General features: G+C 42.0%; 1 protein-coding gene across 18 annotated transcripts; it reads left to right on the top strand.

Annotated features, from left to right (window-relative positions):
* Nucleotides 1-927: 927 nt before the first annotated feature.
* LOC118397474 (phosphatidylinositol-binding clathrin assembly protein-like) lies at nucleotides 928-25551 on the top strand. 18 transcript variants are annotated; one of them, XM_052467669.1, is made up of 24 exons: nucleotides 1069-1249; nucleotides 3035-3164; nucleotides 10215-10357; nucleotides 10636-10711; nucleotides 10874-10991; nucleotides 11400-11493; nucleotides 11741-11852; nucleotides 12081-12187; nucleotides 12379-12420; nucleotides 13814-13899; nucleotides 14247-14370; nucleotides 16166-16299; nucleotides 16543-16643; nucleotides 16808-16963; nucleotides 17498-17581; nucleotides 17936-18031; nucleotides 18791-18895; nucleotides 18975-19088; nucleotides 20389-20419; nucleotides 20545-20644; nucleotides 21314-21376; nucleotides 23079-23186; nucleotides 23569-23673; nucleotides 24145-25551. In XM_052467669.1, exons 2-23 carry the CDS (start codon nucleotides 3035-3037, stop codon nucleotides 23659-23661), a joined length of 2217 nt encoding a protein of 738 aa, XP_052323629.1. In that variant the 5' UTR covers nucleotides 1069-1249; the 3' UTR covers nucleotides 23662-23673; nucleotides 24145-25551. The 18 variants fall into 18 exon arrangements, with proteins under 18 accessions (XP_052323636.1, XP_052323629.1, XP_052323630.1 ...); XM_052467676.1 differs by lacking the exons at nucleotides 1069-1249; nucleotides 3035-3164 and adding an exon at nucleotides 928-1062; XM_052467670.1 differs by lacking the exon at nucleotides 3035-3164.
* Nucleotides 25552-25862: the final 311 nt, after the last annotated feature.

The following is a 25862-nucleotide window of genomic DNA, read 5'->3' as shown; positions in this document are numbered from 1 at the left end:
AGAGCATCCAGACTGGTTGCATCACTGCCTGGTATGGCAACTGTTCGGCCTCCGACCGCAAGGCACTACAGAGGGTAGTGCGCACGGCCCAGTACATCACTGGGGCCAAGCTTCCTGCCATCCATGACCTCTATACCAGGTGGTGTCAGAGGAAGGCACTAAAACTGTCAAATACTCCAGTCATAGACTGTTCTCTCTGCTACCGCACGGCAAGGGGTACCGGAGCACTAAGTCTAGATCCAAAAGGCTTCTTAACAGCTTCTAACCCCAAGCCATAAGACTCCTGAACAGCTAACCAAATGCCTACCCAGACTATTTGCATTTAATTATTTGTTACTTCCATTTATTTTTTGGTATTTTTCTTAAAACTGCATTGTTGATTAAGGGCCTATAAGTAAGCATTTTACGGTAAGGTCTATCAGTCATCTGTCTTCATTGAAAATAGAGAAGAAAGGCAAGCAGGATAAGAGAAATGAATAATGGGCTACATATCTAGTGCAGTGAGAATAGAGGACATAGTGAAGTCATGATGGATTCACCTGCGATAAACTGATGTAATTATAGTATAATAAGTTAAGTACATACATGGAAAGCAACATAAATACATACAGTAGGCTATTGGACTGTCAAGACAAAATGAAGAAATATATTTTTTTCAACATTATCTCTTGCCCTGTGAGGTTCTGCCCAGTCAGAGCCATAGCCATATTAGAATAAAATATGTGGCTCTAGGTCTACTCTATAATTTTTTTATTATCGCAAAATGGTTCAAATAAATCTAACATGAAGTTATCAAATAACTTTAACAGTAATTTAGTTATCGAAAGGGCTCTAAACTATTTCTATATGAGACATAAACCCAATTCTGATATTTTTCCACAAATTAGTATTTTGACCAATCAGATCGCACACAACGCAGCCTGTGTGAACACACTCAACACAGCCAGTGAACACAAACTCCTGCATCTATCACAGCAAAGTATGAGGGAGTCCGGGGGATGACTGGAGGAGCAATGGCGGAAGCGGAAGTATTGTGCGATTCTCTTGTCGCGAGTACAGTTGGTGAGAATGAGTGGACGATGGTGAAGAACAGTAGAGTAAAAAGGGCTAAAGTTGGAAATGAACAGCAGTTTATGGTTGGAGAGTGATTCACAAGCAAGGATATTTTTTTTGGGTGACCTGTTTGCAGTCTCGAAGATGGTGAAGGACGAATTAGATAAAGTGGAATCGTTCAGAGTGACCAGGAGCGGTATGATGTTGATTTTGTGTGTTTCAAAAGTGCAAAAGGAGAAAGCTCTGCGGCTCAAACAAGATGTTGACGTATGATGTGGAAAGCTCTGATTTTCAGAGTCGGGCACCAGTTAAATGTAATCTCTGGTGTCTCGTTGGAGATAGAGGCTGTGTGGACATTCCAGGAGTGGTAGATGCACTTCCCTTGAATTGTCTGATAAACGGAAAGAAGGAGCGAAGCCTATCGGTCTTACTGTCGTTTCATGAAGTAGTTATTCCAACTTATGTAAAACTTGGGTATGTGAGATATGCGGTGATACCGTATGTACAGAAGCCGCTGCAGTGTTACAATTATAAAACGTTTGGACACGTGGCAAGTGTTTGTCGAACGAATAAATATGTAGTAGTTGAAGAGTAAGATAAAGTATGTTGTTGTAATTGTGATGGGAATCATGTTCCCAGAGTGCCTTGCATGGATGAAGGAGGTCGCAGCAGCTAGGATCAGGGCCATCCAGCAGGTCTTCTATGTGGAGGAAGTGAAAATAGCTGAAGGAGTGAGTAGAGAGGAGATGGTAGTGGATGTCCCACAGTCTGCAGTGAATGCCATGCAGGAGAAGGATCCCGACACACTAATTGTGAAGAAGGTGGACTTTGTTGGGTTTATAGCGCAAGTGATAAACTGCAATAGTCAAACTAATAAAAAATCAAAGAAGCTGGACATCATTGTGAAGGCGGCAAATAGATTTCTGGATCTCCAGGACTTTACAGCCGAAATGTTACAGGGAGTACTGAATACTACTGAAAGAGGTTCCCCTCTCAGGTTCCTGAGCCTGTGTAGGGATCTGAATAGTACAGTTTTTGGTTTGAAATTCAAGGTAGTAGCGTTGGTTCGTGTTTTTTTATTTTCGGTATATGGTATGAATTTGTTCATACAAAACAGATTTTGTTTTTGGGGTATTTTTTACTACCCCGTACAGTAGGTGGCGGCAATACACCTTATGAGTGTAGTCTGCCAGTTAACCTCAAAGAAGAAGAAGAAGAAGAAGAAGAAGAACCCAGCCAGTGTAGCCTAGGCCTAATCAACACAAGCTTCAATAGCAGCATGCAGGGAGTGGGACTTGGACAAATGTGTTGCAAGAAAGAAAAAAGAAAAAGAACTGTGGGCATAATTTGAAAATATTATGAAATTATTGCAGAATATTGATTTAGGCCTAATTGCTGTGGTCTGGCATATTAATTTCCCACCAAGACCACAATCAGTTGTGGACACCTGCACAGAATAAAATGTTATGGATTATGGATGTAAAATCTGATTCCAGGTCGGTTTGCTTCGTATAACGTCATACATCCTAACCTTTCTGAGAGCAGAGCAGGCCCGCCATTTCCCTGAATGCTTCTAGTCCTTTAAACACAGCAGGAGTGTCAATACGAAGACAGGAGACACACAGGGATCCAGTGAGCGAGAGATCGGGATGAGAGATGGGCAGAGAATGAGTCAGCGAGAGAACCCACCAAATCTACCGCCGCATCTTTATTTATGAAATCTATTTGATCAAAGGCGTCAGTTGGATCAACATAAGACTGAAATAGTCAAGCGTTGGATACGTTGTTTGAATTTCTTTGTATCATTTTTCTTCCGCCTCGTCGCCCTGTCTTTTTCTTTGTTTTCCCCCTTTCTTTATTTTATTTTTAAATAGGCGGCGGACAGGAGGTGTCAACCGTAGAGATTATATCATTCAATTAATTTGGAACTTTATAGACGTATTGTGATTTTTCAAATTCTTTGTTGCATCAATAAACGAAGATGTCGGGGCAGAGCATTACTGACAGGATAACTGCAGCCCAGCACAGTGTAACTGGATCTGCTGTGTCGAAAACAGTATGCAAGGCCACCACACATGAAATAATGGGCCCGAAAAAGAAACATTTGGATTGTAAGTATCGAATTAATCAAGTGTTTCTGATATAATATGTCATTCTTAATTAAAACCAGTCAGAATTCTGCATTTCTTGAATTATGGCGATGGTTACACAAGGCCCAAAGGCTGAATGGATAGGCTAATGTTATTGCTAGTTACTGTCAAAATGTATCAAGGATAACGTTATATTGTAGAAAAACGAGATCGCACAATGAGAATTCTCGGAACATTATTTAACTGGACGTTAACAACAGTACTTTTAATATTAGATATATTTTGTATAGTTTCAGGGTATTCCTGCTCATCATTAACATTACTTTCAAATGAGCAAGCTTTCTAGCCGTCTGTATAGAGGTTTAATTAATTTCGCATAGCTTTAGGCTCCCTGGTCTAAACAGTTATCATGTATCAGTCGGTGTATCTTATCTTACAATTGACCAGTTCTCCACGATACAGTACATAAACGTTTTGGCTATACAAAAATGCCCCCTAAAATATATGTTCCAGGGAGTAAATTCATTAGGTCTATTTGATATATTTACCATAGGAAAGGGTATAAAAAACACCTTTGAACAGCTCAGAGGTAGAAACTACCTTGTTCATATTTCACAGTAGGCCTAGAGGAAGTATCAAGGATAATGCTTTCAGTCCAATATGCAAAGTGTATTCCATATTATTATCATTACTAGGTGTGTCTGTCACTGCTGAGGGAAACGCATGTACGTGCATTTTGAAAGTATTCATACCTCTTGACTTATTCCACATTTTGTTGTGTGACAGCCTGAATTCAAAACTGATTAAATAAATAAAAAATCTTACCCATCTACACACAACACCCCATTTTAGCAAATGTATTAAATGAAGTACAGAAATCTAATTTACATATGTATTCACATTTCACACCCCTAAGTCAATACATGTTAGAATTACATTTGGCAGCATTTACTGTGTTTACGTTTGCTGTGAGTCTTTCTGTGTCAGTCTCCAAGAGCTTTGCACACCTGCATTGACCAATATTTGCATGTTATTCTCCTTTTAAAATTCTTCAAGCTCTGTCAAGTTGGTTGTTGGTAATTGCCTGACAGACATTTTTCCAAGTCTTGCTATAGATTTTCAAGCCATTTAAAGTCAACTGTTACTAGGCCACTCAGGAACATTCAATGTTGTCTTGGTAAGCAACTCAAGTGTATATTTGGCCTTGTTTTTTAGGTTATTGTCCTGCTGGAAGGTTAATATTTCTCTCCCAGTGTCTGTTGGAAAGGTTTTCCTGTAGGATTCTGCCTGTGTTCTTTTCCATGTACTTTTATCCTAAACTCCCTAGTCCTTCCGATGACAAGCATACCCATAACATGGTGCAGCCACCACCATGCTTGAAAATATAAAGAGTGGTACTCAGTGATGTTTGGGGCAAATCCAACACACAACTCTTTGTATTCAGGACATAACGTGAATTTCTTTGTCACAAGTTTTTGTAGAATAATAGTGAAGACATCAAAACTATGAAATAACACATATGGAATCATGTAGTAACCAAAGAAGTGTTAAACAAAATAATTTGAGATTCTTCAAACTAGCCACCCTTTGCGTTGATGACAGCATTGCACACTCTTTGCATTCTCTCATGAGGTAGTCACCTGGAATGCATTTAATAGGTGTGTCATGTTAAAAGTTGATTTGTGGAATTTCTTTCCTTAATGCATTTTAGCCAATGTGTTGTGATGAGGTAGGGGTGGTATACAGAAGATAGCCCTATTTGGTAAAAGACCAAGTCCATATTATGGCAAGAACAGCTCAAATAAGCAAAGATAAATGACAGTCCATCATTACTTTAAGGCGTAAAATGTCTGCCTTCTGCTCCGGCGCCTTCTTACATGAAGGTCAGTCAGTCAATCTGGAAAATTTCAAGAACTTTGAAAGTTTCTTCAAGTGCGGTCGCAAAAACCATCAAGTGCTATGATGAAACTAGTTCTCATGAGGACTGGGGGTACCTCTGCTGCAGAGCATAAGCTCACTAGAGTAACCAGCCTCAGAAATTGCAGCCAAAATAAATATTTCATAAGTAACAGACACATCTCAACATCAACTGTTCCGAGGAGACTGCGTGAATCAGGCCTTTGTGGTAGTATTGCTGCAAAGAAACCTCTACTAAAGGATACCAATAAGGAGAAGAGACTTGCTTGGGCTAAGAAACACGAGCAATTGACATTAGACCGGTGGAAATCTGTCCTTTGGTCTGATGAGTCCAAATTTGAAATGTTTGGTTCCAACCGCCATGGCTTTGTGAGAGACGGAGTAGGTGAACAGATGATCTCTGCATGTGTGGTTCCCACCGTAAAGCATGGAAGAGATGGTGTGGGGGTGCTTTGCTGGTGACACTGTCTGTGATTTATTTAGAATTCAAGGCACACTTAACCGGCATGCCTACCACAACATTCTGCAGCGATACGCCATCCCATCTGGTTTGCGCTTAGTGGGACTATAATTTCTTTTTCAACAGGACAATGACCCAACACATCTCCAGGCTGTGTAAGGGCTATTTGACCAAGAAGGAAAGTGATGGAGTGCTGCATCAGATGACCTGGCCTCCACAATCACCCTGCCTCAACCCAATTGAGATGGTTTGGGATGAGTTGGACCGCAGAGTGAAGGAAAAGCAGGCAACAAGTGCTCAGTATATGTGGGAACTGCTCCAAGACTGTTGGAAAAGCATTCCAGGTGTAGCTGGTTGAGAGAATGCCAAGAATGTGGAAAAGCTGTCATCAAGGCAAAAATAAAGATCAAATAAAGCTATCTTCTGTTTACCGCCCCTACTTTCTCACAACACAACTGACTGGCTCAAACGCATTAAGGAGGAAATAAATTCCACAGATCAACTTTTAGCAAGGCACATCCTGTTAATTGAAATGCATTCCAGGTGACTACCTCATGAAGCTGGTTGAGAGAATGCGAAGAGTGTGCAATGCTGTCATCAAGGCAACTTTGAAAAATCTCAAATTTTTTTTTCATTTATTTTTTATTTCACCTTTATTTAACCAGGTAGGCTCGTTGAGAACAAGTTCTCATTTACAACTGCGACCTGGCCAAGATAAAGCATAGCAGTGTGAACAGACAACAACACAGAGTTACACATGGAGTAAACAATAAACAAGTCAATAACACAGTAGAAAAAAGAAAGTCTATATACATTGTGCAAAAGACATGAGGAGGTAGGCGAATAATAACAATTTTGCAGATTAACACTGGAGTGATAAATGATCAGATGGTCATGTGCAGGTAGAGATACTGGTGTGCAAAAGAGCAGAAAAGTAAATAAAAACAGTACGGGGATGAGGTAGGTAAATTGGGTGGGCTATTTACCGATGGACTATGTACAGCTGCAGCAATCAGTTAGCTGCTCAGATAGCAGATGTTTAAAGTTGGTGATGGAGATAAGTCTATTTGGATTTGTAGAACACTTTTTTTTGCAGTTACTACATAATTCCATACGTGTTATTTCATAGTTTTGATGTCTTCACTATTATTCTATAAAATAGTAAACATAAAAGGAAAAACTCTTGAATGGGTAGGTGTCCAAACTTTTGACTGGTACTGCATATTTAACCCTGATGGCAACATCAGACCTTTTTTAAATCTGTGTGACTATCCTCAGAAACGCTACTCGTTACAAATCAGAGCACCTGCCACTGCAAAAGTAACAGTGAATGCAATAAATGTCCATTAATTAATTCCAACTATAATTTGTTTAATTATATGTGATTCAATCTCAAGGATTTTGTATCTCTTCTGCAAGCAGGTTATGGATAATAGGTTACCTTTCATATGTCATTGTTATCATGATTATAGGAGAATATTGCATGACACAGGTACAATGACATGGAGGTTGCTGGTTCAGACCCCAACTGAAGAATGTAGTAGATTAGCTACATATTGTATTGCTTTTCCTAGGTTCCTTTTGCAGACATTGACCTCTGGAACAACTGGAAAACGGTGTGATCTGAAAGTGCCCACTTCTAATCACATTTGAATCTATGGACTATCTATGCTAAAGTTGTGAATTGATTCAGCCAGCCAGCCTGTTGTTTCACACCTGTTAGTTGAGCTTAGGTCTACAGTACTCTCCTGAGGTACAGGAGCCATTATATGACAGGATGAGTGAAAGTTGGCTCAGAAGTCTGTTGGCTCACCCAAACCCGATCAGCCATCCAATGTGATGGGGAATGCAAACCCCTTGAATTTTTTCACATTTTGTTACGTTACAGCCTTATTCTAAAATGTATGAATTTTTTTCCCCTCATCAATCTACACATAATACCCCATAAAGACAAAGTGAAAACAGGTTTTTAGATATTACAATTTAAAACGTATTTGCATAAGTATTCAGGCCCTTTCCTATGACACTCGAAATTGAGCTCAGGTGCATCCTGCTTCCATTGATCCTCCTTGAGATGTTTCTAGAACTTGATTATTCTACCTATGGTAAATGTAATTTAATTGATTGTACATGATTGGACATGATTTGGAAAGGCACACACCTGTCTATATAAGGTCCCACATTTAACAGTGCATGTCAGATAAAAAAACCAAGCCATGAGGTCGAAGGAATTATCCATAGAGCTCCCAGACAGACTTGTGTCGAGGCACAGATCTGGGGAAGTGTACCAAAACATTGCTGCAGCATTGCAGGTCCCCAAGAGCACAGTGGACTCCATCATTCTGAAATGTAAGAAGTTTGGAACCACTAAGACTCTTCCTAGAGCTGGCCGCCCGGCCAAACTGAGCAATCGGGGGAGAAGGGCCTTGGACAGCGAGGTGACCAAGAACCCAATGGACACTAATAAAGCTCCAGAGTGCCTCTGTGGAGATGGGAGAACTTTGCAGATGGACAACCAATCATGCCTTTATGGTAGAGTGGCCAGATGGAAGCCAAAAGGCACGTAAAGGACTCTCAGACCATGAAAAACAAGATTATCAGATTTGCTGAAACCAAGATTGAACCATTTTGCCTGAATGCCAAGTGCCACGTCTGGAGGAAACCTGACACCATCCCTACGGTGAAGCATGGTGGTGGCAGCATCATGCTGTGGGTATGTTTTTCTGCGCCAGGGACTGGGAGACTAGTCACGATCGCAGGAAAGATGAACAGAGCAAAGTACAGAGAGATCCTTGATGAAAATCTGCTCAGGACCTCAGACTGGGGTGAAGGTTCACCTTGCGACAGGACAACGACCCTAAGCATGCAGCCAAGACAATGTAGGATTGCCTCCTGAATGTCCTTGAGGGTCCCAGCCAGAGCCCGGACTTGAACCTGATTGAACATCTGTGGAAGGACCTGAAAATAGCTCCCCATCCAACCTGAGTTTGAGAAGATCTGCAGAGAAGAATGGGAAAACTCCCCAAATACATGTGTGCCAAGCTTGTAGCGTCTTACCTAAGAATACTTGAGTTTGTAATTGCTAAAGGTGCTTCAAGTACTGAGTAAAGGGTCTTCAATGCTTATGTAAATGTAATATTTCAGTTTTTTATTTTTAATACATTTGCAAACATTTCTAAAATCCTGTTTTTGATTTGTTATTGTGGGGTACTGTGTGTAGATTGGTGAGGGGGAAAAAACTATAATACATTTTTGCATAAGGCTGTAGCGCAACAAAATGTGGAAAAGGTCAAGGGGTCTGAATACTTTATGAATGCACTGTACCCTAGACTCACTTACAGCCTCTCATACACAGACAGAAGAGTAGGCCGCCTAGGCCTTATGTAAAGAGGTGTTAAAATAACACTGTCATCGTTCCTGGCCCACTGTCCACACAGTAATATTTTGGAGTTCTCAGTGTGGCTGCTTTACCTGACAATTGCAATTAATTGTTGTGCTACCGTCTTCATGTACAGTGTTGCATACAGTATGATTTGTGTTAGACCTACTTTTTGAGCAGTGTTGCAACATATGACACCATCAAGGTGCAGTTAAAAAAGGTGCTATCATCAATGCGAACTCCGGTGAATATTTAGCAGGCTGTCTAGTGTCTATAACATGACAGCACTGTCATCCCCCACCCCAGTCCCAGTCTTCCCTGGATAATCAACTAGCCATGCTAACTGCTGCTCTGGAAGGTTATGCTGTCCTACTTAGACCCCCCTCCTTTGAAAACATGAGAATATAGGCCAGAAAGCCAGGCCTGGTTATTATACTGTCAATCTGTTCATCACTCAGTCTAACTCTGAATAGGAATGGGCAGACTGCACAGGTTTGACTGGCATCCCCCAATCTCTCTACATCCGGGCTCTCCAACCCTGTTCCTGGAACGCTACTGTCCTGTAGGTTTTCAATCCGACCCTAATCTAGCGCACCTGATTCTAATAATTAGTTTCCACTTCACAATAACATCACTTACAGTTGACCGGGGCAGCAATTTGGCGAACTGACTTGTTGGGAAGGTGGCATCCTATGACGGTGCCAAGTTGAAAGTCACTGAGCACTTCAGTAAGGCCATTCTACTGCCAATGTCTTTTCTATGGAGATTTCATATCTTTGTGCTCGATTTTAAACATCTGTCAGCAACGGGTGTGGCTGAAATAGCCAAATCCACTCATTTGAAGGGGTGTCCACATACCTTTGTATCTATAGTGTATTTGACCAAAAATATATTGTTTGATTTAGAGATGGTGACTTATTCATCAGGCTTTCATCTATTGAACTTCAGTAGACCCTCTTGAGGAATTACCGTGCCAAAAAAGAGAGGCAGCCTGTAGTACCGTAGCATAGTAATTAAGTGTCTTGAGTGTAGTTAGGCAATTAGCCAGACCTTGAATTAAAGCTAATTGAATGAGATTGCAGCTGAGGGCAGAGTGCCTGAGTCCCTGTTTACACAGATTTTCAAAACATTGTCATTCATAGAATATTAACTAACTTTACCCCAAAATTCAACTCCCCCATTGGGGAAATGCCTTGTATCCACAGTTGTTTTAACCTCTACTGGCCAGTGGCCATAAGTCACTACTTGACATCAATTATCCATGGTCTTCCTAGACATCGCTAACATTCTCTCTGTCTGTCTCTCTCATCTTTAGACCTGATCCATTGCACCAATGAGATGAATGTGAACATTCCCCAGCTGGCTGACTCACTGTTTGAGAGGACCACCAGCACAAGCTGGGTGGTGGTCTTCAAGTCGCTCATCGCCACACACCACCTTATGGTCTACGGTAATGAGGTGAGCTGGGCTTACAATCACCACTCAATGAAACATTGTCTATGGCTATATTCATCACTCATTCCATTATTTGCTGTAATATACAGTATAGTACATCTATAATGGCAATGCTATAGTGTTGAAGTTTTCAGGTCACAGACAATAAGACAATCAATTGCTAACCAGGCGATTTTAATAAACATCTGGAAATTACTCTGGTACTCCAGTCCTATTCTATTTCTGTAGATCAATGAAAATGTAAGAACATGTATTGATACCGCTCTTTTTCTTTAATACAGCGTTTTGTGCAGTACTTGGCTTCAAGGAACACATTATTCAACCTCAGTAATTTTTTGGACAAAAGTGGTTTACAAGGTAAAGTATGAGGCCTTGGCTCTCAAATGCTTTTCTCAAACTCATCCTTAACTGTTACAGTGACAAATACTTATAAGAGGAAACAATATAACTTTTGAACGAATATAGCATGATTCTCAAGTAGGTTTTCATGACAAATGTAGGATTTATATCACTTCTCAGGTCTCTCTCTCCCAGGCTACGATATGTCCACATTTATCCGGAGGTACAGTCGATATCTGAATGAAAAGGCTGTGTCATACAGACAGGTTGCCTTTGACTTCACTAAAGTAAAGCGAGGGTAAGAAATTCCCAACATATAACAGAAGAAAGTGGTGTGTTTGTTTTTGACTGACCCGAATGTATGTCAATGGAGTTCAAAGGCTCAAACCATTTCTTACAATAAACACTTTCCCCTTACAGAGCCGCTAGCTGGTGTAAAAAAAAAATACTTAAAATATTTGACAGCTCAAATATTTAGTTAAGAAGATTCCTGTCAATTTTAACAACAGAATGTCATCATTTTTTCAACATTTTCAAAGCTTTTTATATCCCATCAAGTAATCACAGTATTTTTGTAACTCTGGGAACGATTTGTTAACATGCAGTAGAAATTGACTGGCTGAGGCTATTCTCACTGATTCCCTCCCTCTCTGTCCTTTGTGCTTCTAATATCTATCTAACACTACACATACACACATCTCAACAGGGTGGATGGGGTGATGAGGACCATGAATACAGAGAAGCTACTGAAGACCATCCCTATCATACAAAGCCAGATGGACGCCCTCCTCGACTTCAATGTGAGTCTGAGGTCAACCTCCTCAGAACCGTGCTGCTCATGTACTGTAATATGAGAGGGTTCCTGGGGCTAACATATTGTCAGGCATACTGATTACTGAATGGACAGTGCTGAAACCTGAGATGGATACAGGCTATTTTCCCCCTCACTGACCTGCTCTTTTATTGTTTGTCAGCGATGCCAAAGTCATTATGTGTTAAAAGGGCAACTTATGGCTTATGTGAAACTGAATGATATGTCTTCTTCAGGTTAATGCCAATGAGCTAACAAACGGAGTGATCAATGCAGGGTTCATGCTCCTCTTCAAAGATTCCATTAGGCTTTTCGCTGCATATAACGAAGGCATCATCAACCTGCTGGGTAAAACATCAACTTGATTTACTCCACTATTTTCTGATCAATACTCTTTTAAAATGTTTAGTCTGGAGAAGTGCTTTGTAGATCCTTGTACTGTAGATCTTTTGATATGTACAGAACTAAATTGTACTAATGGAGACTAAATTCTCTACAGAGTTTATCCCTAGTGTGTGTACAGATTTTCAGCGCTAATACCCGCTGTTATTTTTAATTGTAATTTTTTTTCCACAGAGAAGTACTTTGACATGAAGAAAACCCAGTGTAAAGAGGGCCTGGATATCTACAAGAAGTTCCTGACCCGAATGACCCGAATCTCAGAGTTCCTTAAAGTGGCAGAGGTGATTTCTTCTTTACCTGCTTTGAGTTTGATGCTATTCATTCATTCAATACCATTCATTAAAGGGGAAAACCTCTGATATATTTACATTTTTGTGAGAAAATTATGGTGGCATAAATTGGATAGTGGTAGGAAAAAAAAACGTTTTCATTTAGAAGCACCACTATAACTTTGCACATAATCATTTGACAGCAGGTGGGGATTGATCGAGGAGACATTCCAGACCTTTCCCAGGTAAGACTTTACACTCCAAACTGAATGATGGATTTACTTCTGCTGGTATAACCTATTAGACACATTCTCTGCACAAAACACCTACACACCGAACTTACTCTATCCGTTTGTCTACTGAAAAGACAGTTAGATTCCTACTGTCTCCATCTCTCTCTCTCTGGCTCTCACTTTCTCTCCCTTATTTCTTGCTATCACTTTCTATTTTCTTCTCTCATTCTGTATTCTCTTTGTGTGTCTCTCTATCTCAGTATTAACTCCTCTTATTTAATCAGCTCTGTTGTCCCTCCACACTATTTACTCCACCCTGCACACGTCTCCCAGAGATAAGGCACTGCTCAGTGCATGAAGTCCTCTAGCGCATGTTGCCAATTGAGGCATATTTCTCACTTTTTCTTCTTCTTCCCCTCTTGATTAGGCTCTATCTACAGTAAATAAAGGTGTTAAGCTGTTAAGAGTCCAAACTGACTGTATCTTACAGTACTTCAGATTTCACACAATGTACAGGAAATTGAATAGATGGCCCCCCACACCTGTTGTGCTACAGTCAGTCTTTGCAGTGACACTGGTTATATTACAGTATTTCCATGGGAAATTCCTCCTCGACCAAGGATCATACTTTTCCTTGAAAGTACAATTACACTAATTGTGTGTTATGTCCCCTATTGTATGTTTTATGAGGCACCTGCAACAGTGTTATACCCTTCAAATACATTGTAGTTACAGTTCAATATAGATATTGATCTCTGACCATCACCACCTTTATATTCTGTATTTCCCCTTATCTTTCCACCTTTAGTTCACAGTTTGTGTAAGTATTCTCATCTCACTCTTCTTCTGTGTCTGTGACTTGCTTTGGTGTTGTCTTTGCATGCCTCTACTCTGACTTTGTATCTCATTGATATTGTGTTTTATAGGAGTGAAACCAATTGTATACACAGTTCTCTTTGTCACATATCCCATCCAACATACTGCCCAGGTGTGCTTAGACATTGCCAATTCAACACCACATACTGTAGGATGTTGAAAGTGCCGTGTCATCTACACACATTTCAAAATCACTCATCCAATGTGGCTTTCAGCTGAAGTTTCGAGTTAGTATTTGTCCCATATTGATGAGCTAAACACTTCCCAGTAAACTAAGTGCTAGCTAGAATCCATTAACTAAGGTATAGTGGTATATGGGACAGTATAGTTAGGGACCTGAGTTTTTCCTCACCACGTGACATGACCAGTTAAACGTTTCCAGAATATGTTGTCAGGAAAAAGCTAGTGTATGCACAGTACAGTAACCAGGTTGCCCATCACTGCCTTAGATGGTTGTGTTTGTACAGTACTGTCTAACTGCATTTTTCTAACCATGGCCTATACTAACTGCTGTTCTCCATTACAATAGGCTCCCAGTAGTCTCCTGGAAGCTCTGGAGCAGCACCTGGCCTCTCTAGAGGGGAAGAAAGTCAAAGACTCCACTGCTGCCAGCAGGTATGTACAGGGTGGGCTACGTCCCAAATGGCACCCTATTCTCTACATAGTGCATTACATTTGAACAGAGCCCTATGGGCCCTGGTCAAAAGTAGTGCATAGGAAACAGGGTGCCATTTGGGAAGTATCCTACATCTTACACTGGAGTGTCTTTGGCACTGAGTCCACTACTCCCCTTGTAGGTAGCCTAGAAGTGGCTGCCGGTATAATAACTGATTTGCTTTGTGCACCAAGCTCTTAAGCCAATATTGGTTAAATTATTATTGATGGTAATGGTTATTGATGTTTTCAGCCAGGGTTGCTGTAGTATTCTGCCGAGGGGTGTTTACTGTTGTGTGTTGTTTCAGGGCTAGTACTCTATCCAACGCAGTGTCCTCGCTGGCCAGTACAGGGATGTCTTTTACTAAAGTAGACGAGCGGGAGAAGCAGGCTGCTCTGGAGGAGGAACAGGCCCGTCTCAAAGCACTGAAGGTACAGCCGTCATGATGCGTGGAACATGAATTTGACGAGAATGGACATGGTTTTGTGTTGCCTGTCCCATCTAGATGTGAAGGACACTGATATGTTGCAGTATGCAGACAATGATTTGAACAATTCAAAGCCTCGTTTGGTCGATCCAGTATGGCCTACATACAGTATAATTTAAAAGTTTGGACACACCTACTCATTCAAGGGTTTTTCTTTATTTTCACTATTTTCTACATTGTAGAATAATAGTGAAGACATCAAAACTATGGAATAACACATATGGAATCATGTGGTAACCAAAAAAGGGTTAAACAAATGAAAATATATTTTAGATTTGAGATTCTTCAAAGTAGCCAACCTTTGCCTTAATGACAGCTTTGCACACTCTTGGCATTATTTTAACCAGCTTCATGAGGAAGTCACCTGGAATGCATTAACAGGTGTGCCTTGTTAATTTGTGGAATTTCTTTCCTTAATGCATTTTAGCCAATCAGTTCTGTTGTGACAAGGTAGGGGTGGTATACAGAAGATAGCCCTATTTGGTAAAAGACCAAGTCCAAATTATGACAAGAACAGCTCAAATAAGCAATGAGAAACAACAATCCATCATTACTTTAGAAGGTCAGACAATCCGGAACATTTCAAGAACTTTTAAAGTTTCTTCAAGTGCAGTCGCAAAAACCATCAAGCTCTGTGATGAAACTGGCTCTCATGAGGACCTCCACAGGAAAGGAAGACCCAGAGTTACTTCTGCTGCAGAGGATAAGTTCATTAGATAACCAGCTTCAGAAATTGCAGCCCAAATAAATGCTTCACAGAGTTCAAGTAACAGACACATCTCAACATCAACTCTTCGGAGGAGACTGTGTGAACCAGGCTTTCATGGTTGAATTGCTGCAAAGAAACCACTACTAAAGGACACCAATAATAAGAAGAGACTTGCTTGTGCCAAAAAACACGAGCAATGGACATTAGACAGGTGGAAATCTGTCCTTTGGTCTAATGAGTCCAAATTTGACATTTTTGGTTCCAACCGCCATGTCTTTGTGAGATGTAGAGTAGGTGAACGGATGATTTCTGCATGTGTGGTTCCCACCGTGAAGCATGGAGGAGGGGGTGTGGGGGTGCTTTGCTGGTGACACGGTCTGTGATGTATTTAGAATTCAAGGCACAGTTAACCAGCATGGCTGCCACAGGATTCTGCAGCGATACGCCATTCAATCTAGTTTGCGCTTAGTGGGACTATCATTTCTTTTTCAGCAGGAAAATGACCCAACACACCTCCAGGCTGTGTAAGGGCCATTTGACCAAGAAGGAGAGTGATTGAGTGCTGCATTAGATGACCTGGCTTCCATAATCGCCCGACCTCAACCCAATTGAGATGGTTTGGGATGAGTTGGACCGCAGAGTGAGATAAAAGCAGCCAACAAGTACACAGTATATGTGGGAACTCCTTCAAGAAAAGCATTCCTCATGAAGCTGGTTGAGAGAATGCCAAGAGTGTGCAAAGTTATCATCAAGGCAAAGGGTGGCTAGTTTGAAGAATCTAAAATATATTCTGATTTGTTTAACACTTTTTTGGTTACTACATCATTCCATATGTGTTATTTTATAGTTTTGATGTCTTCGCTATTATTCTATAATGTAGAAAATAGTAAAAAATAAAAACCCTTGAATGAGTAGGTGTGTCCCAACTTTTGACTGGTACTGTACATAACTACAACCATCACCTCCAGTCTACGCTCTACATTCTACATCTGTAGAGTATCTGTATTTGACTTGGACTCTTTCCACCCAGGAACAGAGGCTGAAGGAGCTCTCTAAGAGGCCTTCCTTCGCCACCACAGACACGTCTCCGGTCTCCACCACCGGGGGCACTATCAGCACAGCCCCGGCCATCGACCTCTTCTCCACACCCAGCTGCTCCAATGGGTAAACTTTCACTTATGAGCTGTGAAGCTTACCCACTCATGTGGTTGACCAGAGAGGTTAGCGTGGCTTATTTAGAAGTTGCTGATAACCACTGATATTTCTTTGTCCTCCTAGTGGTTAAGTTTAGGATTTAGAGGTGGTTAGAGGGAACCTATACGTCTGTGTGTATCTGGTAATTTTAATGTTCAGCTACATTCCCAGTGTTGATTCAAGTATTGCGTCACTGCTGTCTTCTCTCCTCAGTGCTCTGAAGATGGAGAGTGACCTGTTTGACATTCAGCAGACCTTTAACCCTTCAGTGCAGGCCAGTTCTACAGGGCTTCCTGTGGCCACAGCATGGGCAGGTAGGAGAAACAGCCACCACCTCAGGACCCCTCTATTGTCTGCTGTCTTCTACCATGACCTGTTCTGCATGCTCTCCCTCTCTTCCTGTTGCGTCTGACTCTGATATCCTCCTGTTCTTCTCTTCTCTATCTATTCTCTTTCTTTCTCTCCTCTGCCTGCTTAGATCATTTCACCTCTGCTGAAGCTGGAGATGACTCCATGCCAAACCTTAACCCTTTCCTCTCAAAAGTCGTTGTCGATGCCGCCGCTCACTTGCCTGTCGTGTCCTCCGACGGTGTTAGCTATTCCTCTAGGACGTCTGGTCATGAAATGTTTGGTGGTAAAGACACTCTTTATTCCTCCTGAAATACCCTTCATGTGTCTCTCTGTGGGACTGTTTGAAGGAAGTCTCCCATAAGCCGTACTGTTGTTACTTCTGTCTGTATGTAAATCATCTCATAGCTGTCTAAAGTTAAATGTTTGTTGTGTACCTTAAAATGCAAGGCCTCCACATGCCATGTTTCCATTATAGGACTGTGCTAAGGATAGAACCACAAGCTAACACTGTGACGGTGGAGTTACTGTTTATGTTCTTTTGATAGGCTCCCAGTCTAATATGACGCTTCATCCATTGAGGTCTCAAATGTATTTTACAGTCTAGTAAACCCATGTCTAAGTTAATTCTGACCAAGTTGGTTATGTTCAAATGATGGTTTTCCTGCTGCTGGTATATATTGTTTCATAATGTATTAAAATAGGCTATTGCTTCTAGATTCTGATTTTTCAAACCAATAATTGTATTATTTTCTGTTGTAGTATCCTCTTAATAAGTTGAAATCTGTTTCACTTACCAATATTATTTTTGATTCTCTAGATCGTTATAATCCCTTTACTGACACAAACTCGTCCGTTTCAACCAATTACAAACGCACAGTGCGGATAGAACACTCCATCTCAGGTACTACGATGGCTCACCATCTCAGCCTATGTTTCCTGAGCCCATAGGCAAACATACGCCCCTCAACCCATGTAATGTGTTTAGTGGCCCAATAATAACTCTATGGTTAGGGTAGTCTGACGATTTTAAGGAATTTAGTGTCAATAGGATATTTGTATACCATGTACTCCGCAGTTCCTGTTTTGACTTTGTTAGAATTAGTTTTATTTGTTACCTGTTAGTGTCCCTATACAACTGCTAACTATTTTCTGTTAACTGTCTCCTTTCTATCTGTACTGTCAATTTGCCTGCCTTTCTTGCCGTGCCTTAAAATGCCTTCTCTTATTCTTCTTGCTCCTCCTTTAACGTTGTCAGACTCCTTCTGTAGTGGTCCAGTGTCCATGGCCCAGCACCTTCCACACCAGGCTCCCTACCCCACTGAGCCCTCTACTGTAGCATGTCTATTCAGAGGTAGAGTACTAGAGGACCTGTAGCTGTACTGTAGCAGGTCTATTCAGAGGTAGAGTACTAGAGAACCTGTAGCTGTACTGTAGCATGTCTATTCAGAGGTAGAGTACTAGAGAACCTGTAGCTGTACTATAGCAGGTCTATTCAGAGGTAGAGTACTAGAGAACCTGTAGCTGTACTGTAGCAGGTCTATTCAGAGGTAGAGTACTAGAGAACCTGTAGCTGTACTGTAGCAGGTCTATTCAGAGGTAGAGTACTAGAGAACCTGTAGCTGTACTGTAGCAGGTCTATTCAGAGGTAGAGTACTAGAGAACCTGTAGCTGTACTGTAGCAGGTCTATTCAGAGGTAGAGTACTAGAGAACCTGTAGCTGTACTATAGCAGGTCTATTCAGAGGTAGAGTACTAGAGAACCTGTAGCTGTACTATAGCAGGTCTATTCAGAGGTAGAGTACTAGAGAACCTGTAGCTGTACTATAGCAGGTCTATTCAGAGGTAGAGTACTGGAGAATCTGTAGCTGTACTATAGCAGGTCTATTCAGAGGTAGAGTACTAGAGAACCTGTAGCTGTACTATAGCAGGTCTATTCAGAGGTAGAGTACTAGAGAACCTGTAGCTGTACTATAGCAGGTCTATTCAGAGGTAGAGTACTGGAGAATCTGTAGCTGTACTGTAACAGGTCTGACGTTAACACCAATGGATAATGCTTATCCATCACTGCACCTGCTGTGTTCTGAGCAGCCTCCCCTTTGACCTCTTTACAGGGTACTCCACAGCATCACAGCCCCCCCTCCCAGGAGCACTCCAGGTGGATTTCGAGTCAGTCTTTGGAGCCAAAGCTACCGGCGTTAACAACATTGACTCTGATGGTGAGGTGTTGAATATTTTACTGTTTGATGCACATGGTGTTTCACATCCAACCAATGTACACCTCTCTGTCCCCCTTAGACATCCTGAAACCCACCATGATCGGCTCCAATCAGGCCCTGTGCTCCATCAATCAGCTGTCAGACAAACTGGTCGGAGATGACCTGGACTCCTCCCTGGCCAACCTGGTGGGCAGTAAGTGTCACAAAGTCACGCTAGGATATTTAATTCAGATTAAAATAGATCAACTCTCATTTTTTACTGAGTGAATCATTGTGTCTATTGATATTTTGACTCATATGTTAGATCGCAATATGTCACACAGCTATAGCAGTTTTTAAAATATTTGTTTTATTTTTTTATTTCACCTTTATTTAACCAGGTAGGCTAGTTGAGAACAAGTTCTCATTTGCAACTGCGACCTGGCCAAGATAAAGCATAGCAGTGTGAACAGACAACACAGAGTTACACATGGAGTAAACAATTAACAAGTCAATAACACAGTAGAAAAAAAAGAGAGTCTATATACATTGTGTGCAAATGGCATGAGGAGGTAGGCAAATAATTAAAATTTTGCAGATTAACACTGGAGTGATAAATGATCAGATGGTCATGTACAGGTAGAGATATTGGTGTGCAAAAGAGCAGAGAAGTAAATAAATAAAAACAGTATGGGAATGAGGTAGGTAAAAATGGGTGGGCTATTTACCGATAGACTATGTACAGCTGCAGCGATCCGTTAGCTGCTCAGATAGCAGATGTTTGAAGTTGGTGAGGGAGATAAAAGTCTCCAACTTTAGCGATTTTTGCAATTCGTTCCAGTCACAGGCAGCAGAGAACTGGAACGAAAGGTGGCCAAATGAGGTGTTGGCTTTAGGGATGATCAGTGAGATACACCTGCTGGAGCGCGTGCTACGGTTGGGTGTTGCCATCGTGACCAGTGAACTGAGATAAGGCGGAGCTTTACCTAGCATGGACTTGTAGATGACCTGGAGCCAGTGGGTCTGGCGACGAATATGTAGCGAGGGCCAGCCGACTAGAGCATACAAGTCACAGTGGTGGGTGGTATAAGGTGCTTTAGTGACAAGACATATGGCACTGTGATAAACTGCATCCAGTTTGCTGAGTAGAGTGTTGGAAGCAATTTTGTAGATGACATCGCCGAAGTCGACGATCGGTAGGATAGTCAGTTTTACTAGGGTAAGTTTGGCAGCGTGAGTGAAGGAGGCTTTGTTGCAGAATATAAAGCCGACTCTAGATTTGATTTTCGATTGGAGATGTTTGATATGAGTCTGGAAGGAGAGTTTACAGTCTAGCCAGACACCTAGGTACTTATAGATGTCCACATATTCAAAGTTGGAACCATCCAGGGTGGTGATGCTAGTCAGGTGTGCGGGTGCAGGCAGTGAACGGTTGAAAGTAGACAGTAGAGAAACAGTAGAATTAACTGTTTCTGGATGTGTACATCTCATATTTATATTACTATCTCTTGTAGATCTCGGGATTGGAAATGGCACAACAAAAAAGTAAGTGAGCTGTTCATGCTGTTCAGTCTCTTCAACATTCTGTGGTCAGTGCTAGATGAAGAACTGTTCTGTATAGCCAGCAGCAGTTAGGAGCCAGTGCTAATATTAGCTGTCTTAATCTACAGTGACATCCACTGGAGCCAGCCTGGGGAGAAGAGGCTGACTGGCGGAAGCAACTGGCAGCCCAAGGCAGCCCCAAACACCACCTGGAACCCCGTCTCCATGGTAATACACACTACACTGGCCTCTTACAGTACTGGTGCTCTGGTGCTCTTACCTGCCTGTGATGAGTGTTCTAGCTACTGTATCACTCTAGTGTTGGTTTTAGACCAATATTAAGAAGTTGTTGTCTTGACTTGACATTGGTCTGCTGGATTATCTGTGAGAGAAGATGTTGTGTCCTCATTGGTGTGGTTTTTAAAATATTTTTATTTATTTTTATACCCAATTTCGTGGTATCCAATTGTTTTTAGTAGCTACTATCTTGTCTCATCGCTACAACTCCCGTACGGGCTCGGGAGAGACGAAGGTTGAAAGTCATGCGTCCTCCGATACACAACCCAACCAAGCCGCACTTCAAGCCACTTCTTAACACAGCGCGCATCCAACCCAGAAGCCAACCGCACCAATGTGTCGGAGGAAACACCTTGCAACCTTGGCTAGCGCGCACTGCGCTGGTGCGCGATGAGACAAGAATATCCCTACCGGCCAGGCCCTCCCTAACCCTGACGCGACGCTAGACCAATTTTGCATCGCCCCACGGACCTCCCAGTCGCGGCCGATTACGACAGAGCCTGGGTGCGAACTCAAGAGTTTCTGCTGGCACTGGAGTACAGCGCCTTTAACCACTGCGCCACCCGGGAGGCTCTCATTGGTGTGTTTGTGTCTCCACAGACCCCCCCAGTCATGGCCTACCCTGCCACAACACCAACAGGCATGGTGGGGGGATATGGCATGGTCAGTATCTGTCAGATAGATGTCTGGATGCACTGAGGGACATAGCCATGCAGCAGTTAGCACTGAGGGACATAGCCATGCAGTAGTTAGCACTGAGGGACATAGCCATGCAGCAGTTAGCACTGAGGGACATAGCCATGCAGTAGTTAGTACCAAGGGACATAGTCATGCAGTAGTTAGCACTGAGGGACATAGCCATGCAGTACTTAGTACCAAGGGACATAGTCATGCAGTAGTTAGTACCGAGGGACATAGCCATGCAGAAGTTAGCACTGAGGGACATAGCCATGCAGCAGTTAGCACTGAGGGACATAGCCATGCAGTAGTTAGCACTGAGGGACATAGCCATGCAGTAGTTAGCACTGAGGGACATAGCCATGCAGTAGTTAGCACTGAGGGACATAGCCATGCAGCAGTTAGCACTGAGGGACATAGCCATGCAGCAGTTAGCACTGAGGGACATAGCCATGCAGCAGTTAGCACTGAGGGACATAGCCATGCAGCAGTTAGCACTGAGGGACATAGCCATGCAGCAGTTAGCACTGAGGGACATAGCCATGCAGCAGTTAGCACTGAGGGACATAGCCATGCAGTAGTTAGCACTGAGGGACATAGCCATGCAGCAGTTAGCACTGAGGGACATAGCCATGCAGTAGTTAGCACTGAGGGACATAGCCATGCAGCAGTTAGCACTGAGGGACATAGCCATGCAGCAGTTAGCACTGAGGGACATAGCCATGCAGCAGTTAGCACTGAGGGACATAGCCATGCAGCAGTTAGCACTGAGGGACATAGCCATGCAGCAGTTAGCACTGAGGGACATAGCCATGCAGTAGCTAGCACTGAGGGACATAGCCATGCAGTAGCTAGCACTGAGGGACATAGCCATGCAGTAGCTAGCACTGAGGGACATAGCCATGCAGTAGCTAGCACTGAGGGACATAGCCATGCAGTAGTTAGTACTGAAGGACTTAGCTATGCAGTAGTTAGCACTGAGGGACATAGCCATGCAGCAGTTAGCACTGAGGGACATAACCATGCAGTAGTTAGTACTGAAGGACTTAGCTATGCAGTAGTTAGCACTCTCCCCCACACATGCAACATGCAGACACAGTCATGTCATTTAAAAAAACTCCTCAAATCACAACTCTTTGAGATTGACTCTGATCTACCCCCCCCCCACACACACACACACAAATACTTTTAATTGATCCATTTTACATACTGTACTGTATTTTATGTAGGCCTACTTTTAATCTAAGATGCCCTTGAGGATCTTGAAACGCGTCCGCTAAATAAAATGTATTATTATTTACAGAGGGAATAGCCATACAGCATATCTAGCAATGAGAACATTATAGCCATGCAGTATAGCTAGCACTGAGAGTTAATAGCCATGCAGTATAGCTAGCACTGAGAGTTAATAGCCATGCAGTTTCGCTAGCACAGAGTTAATAGCCATGCAGTATAGCTAGCAATGATAGCTAATAGCCATGCAGTATAGCAAGCAATGTGAACATTATAGCCATGCAGTATAGCTAGCACTGAGCTAATACCCATACAGTATAGCTAGCATTGAGAACTAATAGCCATGCAGTAGTAATTGGAGTAACAGTAATAAGTGCTATACATCCTTCTGTGCTATGCAATCTACTGTAACATGTCTATTATGCCTGATGTTTCTCTATGATATTGTCTTTAGCCACCCCAACAGCTTGGCTCTATGGGTATGATGAACCAACCCAACATGATGTACAACCAGCCCATCATGAGGCCGCCCAACCCCTTTGGCTCTGTTTCCAGTGCCCAGGTGTGTGTTTGTACAATAATCAGACGTGTGTGTGATGGTAAATGTCTATTGGAGGGTTGTGTGAGTTCAGTGTTCAGGTCTATTCAGTGCTGTGTGGTGTATAGTTACAGTATCTGTTCTGTGTGTGTGTGTGTACTACCCCCTGTGAAAACAACAATGTTCCAGTTTACTCTTACCTCCTCAGGAGGAGAGGGACATCTGTCTGTCATCAGTTTCCTCAAGAGTCCCCAATTATTTTCCCATCTTGGTGAAACTTCTCTTTCACCCTTCACTTCTCTCTTTCATTCAATCTGATCGCTCCCCCTCTCTCTCACTCACACACACTGTCTTCCTCTCTCTGACCTCTGCTCCCCCTGTGTGTTTTTCCCTCTCCCTGAAATAGCCCTCTGCAGCCTCTAGTCCTTCCAGCCAGAGTCCTCTCAAAGCCCCCGGACAGGACCCATTTGCACAGCTCTCTCTCAAGGATTTCTTGTAGAGCGTCTCTTAGGTACAGCATGCTGTGTGCTTGCGGATGTACATGCATGCGCAGCGTGGCTTCACATTAATGCTTCTCTTTTTTTCTCTTCTCTTACTGTTATCTCTTCCTTCATTTGCAAACACACGGCTTCTTCCATCTGATCAACCACTGCTGTTTATTTCCTCTCGCTATATCTCTTGCGCTTTATATGGGCTTGATTAGTTGGTTTGTGTCTTGCTCACTTAAACAATTGGCAGATGCATTTCAGGATGTTTTTAAACTTTCAATTACACTAACCAGTATGTCTTTGCTGATATAGGTTGCCATTGCTGAAATCTTGATTCATCAGCTGTATCTTATGTGACAGTTGCTTTTGCTCTGGGGACATTCTGATGCCTTTTCATTGCATTTATTCAGTTGACTATTTCAGCCATAACTACCATGAGCGGGCTGGTAAAACTATTTTCTAATAAATCCTTGTATGTTGATTTCCATCCACAGATGCAGTTCATGTAATATGACGTGTCTCAGAAAATGAAGTACTTAGCAGCAAAGCTTTGTCTTCATTGCCAGTCTAACTCTTCAGAGAAACATTCACCCTCTCCCCACCCCAAATACAGACATGTCAAGAACACAACGAACAGTGCAATGACTGGAGGAAAACCATGGAAACCATGTCCAACTAACGATGGGAAGAAAATAATTCACCACCCGTTATTCTGTCATTTGTCCAAGACGTCAAGTGATGCTGCTGTTTTTTAAAAGTACCTATAGGGGTTCCTCATCCATTGTATCCTCTGCTATGGGTGCTGAGAAACTTTGATATTATGTATTTGGAAATACCACTGTGGTTGGGTGTAAGCGCTTGGTGTTCTAATGTAGTGTGGGGGGGGGGCAAGACGAAAAAGAGGAGAGGAATCCTTCCATCTCTTGATTCGATCATCAGTGATCCATTTCCTAGTTATTTAACTGTCACTGAGTAGTGATGCTAATGACATTTACACCTGTTTTAGTTTGTCTTTTTTACTGTGTTTACAGTAGACATTCCTTGTGTGTTTATTTATTTATGTTATGGTTTTAAAACTGAGGAAGAAAATCTATAGTGTAATCTATAGTACCTGTGGGAGTGCCTCAGCATTTAACATGGATGTTGGATGGTTTCATTGGAGATGTAGAGAAAATAAAATAGATATTATATAAAATACACCTATAAACGGAATGATAGAGCACTAAATATTCTTCAAGTTTTGTGATAAGAACAGTTTTACTAGGTCAAATCTCATGATCTCCCCTGTGCAAGTGGAGTAGGGGGTTCCAGTATGAGTCAGTAATCTATATAGTAAATTCTGTGCCTAGGATTTTTTGCAATGGAACAACTTTTCTGTCTATTTTAAAAACACTTCATCCACGTTTCTGAAGCATCACACTGGGGTGGAATCCATTTTGCTTTAAGCTTGGCATGCCATTGACTCACTGACCATTTAATGGCTGCCTTTACTCTGAATGTGAAAGAATTGCTTTCATGTTGAACATATTTTTCCATGCTACCCGCACCACCTCAGCTCTGACTCCCTGGAAGCCAGACGAGAGTGTGTCTGGGTGTTGCAGACACTAAACAAGGGTTACAGTTTTGATGTAAATTAGTTGTATAAAGATCCAGTGGGACAGGGTGAGAGAGGGGCACTGTTGATCGGTGCTCTGTGTATATAAAACTGACTGTTCAATGGAGAGGGAAGTGAAAGATGTATGAAATATGAAAGCAATTCAATCAATCTGACTCTACCTACGTTTGATTCAGGATATTTTCTGCGTTTTGTCTTGCGTGGATTATATTTTTGTTTATGTAATTAAAACGTGTAGCAGACATTGACAGGTTTTTTTTTTTTAATAAAGAGCAGCTTCCACAAAGTGATGTTCTTAAACATTTTTATTACAATTTGTTGGTGAATATTGCAACAGTGATGGCATCTTTGGTACTACGGTTAGTATATACACTATATACACACAAGTATGTGGACACCCCTTAAAATGAGTTGTTTTGGCTATTTCAGCCACACCCGTTGCTGACAGGTGTATAAAACTGAGCACCAAGCCATGCAATCTCTGTAGACAAACATTGGCAGTAGAATGGCCTTACTGAAAAGCTCAGTGACTTTCAACATGGCTCCTTTAAGTGCTGTTATTGTGAGGTGGAAACATCAAGGAGCAACAACGGCTCA

This window comes from Oncorhynchus keta, chromosome 18, assembly GCF_023373465.1.
Source record: "Oncorhynchus keta strain PuntledgeMale-10-30-2019 chromosome 18, Oket_V2, whole genome shotgun sequence".
In the NCBI taxonomy this organism is placed as follows: domain Eukaryota; kingdom Metazoa; phylum Chordata; class Actinopteri; order Salmoniformes; family Salmonidae; genus Oncorhynchus; species Oncorhynchus keta.
This window is presented reverse-complemented; position numbering and strand designations above follow the sequence as displayed.